General features: G+C 39.9%; 1 protein-coding gene across 1 annotated transcript in view; it reads right to left on the reverse strand.

Annotated features, from left to right (window-relative positions):
* LOC143035972 (uncharacterized) overlaps positions 1-1,378 on the reverse strand; it is a 13,337-nt gene extending 11,959 nt beyond the window's left edge. Inside the window, exons 1-3 of the mRNA XM_076203245.1 lie at positions 1,037-1,378; positions 681-798; positions 368-565 (exon numbers count right to left, since the gene is read on the reverse strand). Coding sequence (XP_076059360.1) covers positions 368-565; positions 681-798; positions 1,037-1,378 — 658 coding nt within the window. The remainder of the gene's footprint in view (positions 1-367; positions 566-680; positions 799-1,036) is intronic.
* Between the last annotated feature and the right edge of the window lie 1,122 nt (positions 1,379-2,500).

A 2,500-nucleotide genomic window follows, 5' to 3' on the forward strand; every position in this document is an offset into this window, starting at 1 on the left:
GTATTTTGAAAACCTCTGTTAGCTGTCCTCTCATACTCCTGGTTTCTAGAGGAAAGAGCCCCAAAGTCTTGAGACGCCTTTGGTAGCCTATATGTCTAATGGCGTGAATAAGTTTCGTTGCTCGTGCCTGAACTCGTTCTAGCTTCTGCACGTCCATCCTCAAGTTTGGCCACCAGAAATGAACGGCGTATTCCAGATGAGGACTTGTAAACTATCAAGACTATTACTTCAGGTAACGAACTGTCTTCTGATGCAACCTAAAATATTTTGTGCTTTGTTTTCTAGTTCAATACACTTTTTTGAAGACTTGAGGTTGCTATCAATCAAGACACCGAAATATATATATTTTTTTTTTTCAAATCTGTACTTGCCATGCCATGACCCAGAAGAGAGTCTGTCCTCTGGTTTGCATACCCGATATGGATGATCTTGGACTTATCCAGATCAAATGGCAGTAGGCACTTCTCAGACCAGTTTCCCACTTTCTCTAAGTCTGATCTAAGAATTTCTACTCTCTCAAATGTTGCGACATTTATTCCCAATTTAGTGTCATCGAAAAACTTAGCTATGCGGATCACAATTCCAACATCTCTATCATTAATATAGATGATGAAGAGGAGCGGATCTAATACAGATCCTTGGGGTGCCCTACTGGTAATAGGAGAACAGCTAGACGATACCCCCACTAATAACTACACGGTGTCTCCTATCTTTAATCCAATTGAACACTGCTCCTCTAATACCCATGGCTCGAACTTTCGGCATTAACCTCCTATGTTGTACCTTATTAGAGGCTTTCTGGAAGTGAAGATAAAGTATGTCGATTGCTCTGTTCCTATCATATTCTTGAAGTATGACATGAAAGAAATATATCAGGTTGGTTAAGTATGATCTGTGACGCCGAAAATCATGCTGCGAGTCTAATAAGAGGGTTTTTTCCCTCGAGAAAGTCGACAATTCTATCCACGATGACACCTTGCAGTATCTTTCCTACTATGAAAGTATGGCTGATAAGTCGGTAATTCCCTGGATTTACGAGATCCCCTTTCTTAAAGATAGGAGTCACGTTTGCCTCCCGCCAGTCTCTAGGCACTTCTCCTTTCCGCTGAATATTCTCCATGTACTCTCCCTCGTGTACCAGAACTGGTTTAGGGATTGCCCTCTCTTCTTCTTCAGTGAATACTGAAGAGAATTGTGTGCTGAGAATGTCAGCCATCTTAAAGTCTGTGTTCTGAAGCGTTCCACCACAGTCATGCAAAGGATCAATTTTGTTTCTAACTGGTTTTCTACTATTAATGTAGCTAAAGAACTCCTTGAGATTAGCCTTGCAAGATTCGGCCACCCTCTGCTCTTCACCGCGTTTTGCTGCTTCTATCATTCTTTTAACCCATCTGTGCAAGCCGATGTATTCTTGATGGGCTAAACCACTACGGTTTGCCTTACAGAGTCGATAATAGAAGCTTCCCTGTCTTTAATCGCTTTTCCTATTACATGTGTGAACCATTTAGGTTACCGGCGTTCTTCTTTGACTTCTTTATCTGATACAAATTATACCTGTTGTGCCTTAAAGTGATCATGGAATGAGTCCCAAGACCTTTAAACGTTGACACTTACATCAATTGCCAATGCTCCAACTCTTCCTCTCGATCCAGCAAGATAAGCTCATTTCAGATCAGGAGTGGTGCATCTATGGTTCTTTTCCTCGAGTTCAGGGACACGTAATCTAACAACATTGTGATAAATTCCACCTAGTGCCTCATCCACAAATACATTGTCTACTATGTTATGGTGAACACAAGTTCTAGTATATTTTCTCCCCTTGTAGGCTCTTGTACCCATTGGCTAAGAAAGGCTTCATCTGAAAAGTGAAGAAGCTTCCTGCTGTCATCGCCCCCTGTTCTGTCTTCCCATTTTACATGACAGTTGAAATCCACAAAGATAACCACTGGATATTCACTTATTAAATCAGTAGTTATCTAGTTATATCTAGACTTTGCAAAAGCTTTTGATACCGTCCCACACGAAAGACTACTTACTAAATTAGCTTTGCATGGAATAAGTGGTAGCCTATTAGGTTGGACTAGTAATTGGTTGAATCGTCGAAAACAGAGAGTTGTTTTAAATGGAAAAACTTCTGGATGGAAAAGTGTTGCAAGTCGAGTTCCTCAGGGTTCCGTTCTTGGGCCACTTCTATTCATAGTATATATAAATGATATAGACCATGGACTAAAATCTACTGTTTCCAAATTTGCTGATGATACAAAACTGTGCGGAGTGGCAAATGATCACTCAAACCAATTAGATATTCAAGAAGATTTAGATCAATTACAGCAATGGTCTGAAAAGTGGCTAATGAAATTTAACACAAGTAAATGCAAGGTAATGCACATAAGTAAAAATAACAGTAAGTACGATTACAAGTTATTTGGTAATTCGTTAACAAAAGTGGATAGTGAAAAAGATCTCGGCGTAATTATCAGTAACGACCTCAAATCATCCA

Source organism: Oratosquilla oratoria, chromosome 19 (assembly GCF_046742065.1).
Source record: "Oratosquilla oratoria isolate Oo_2021 chromosome 19, ASM4674206v1, whole genome shotgun sequence".
Lineage (NCBI taxonomy): Eukaryota > Metazoa > Arthropoda > Malacostraca > Stomatopoda > Squillidae > Oratosquilla > Oratosquilla oratoria.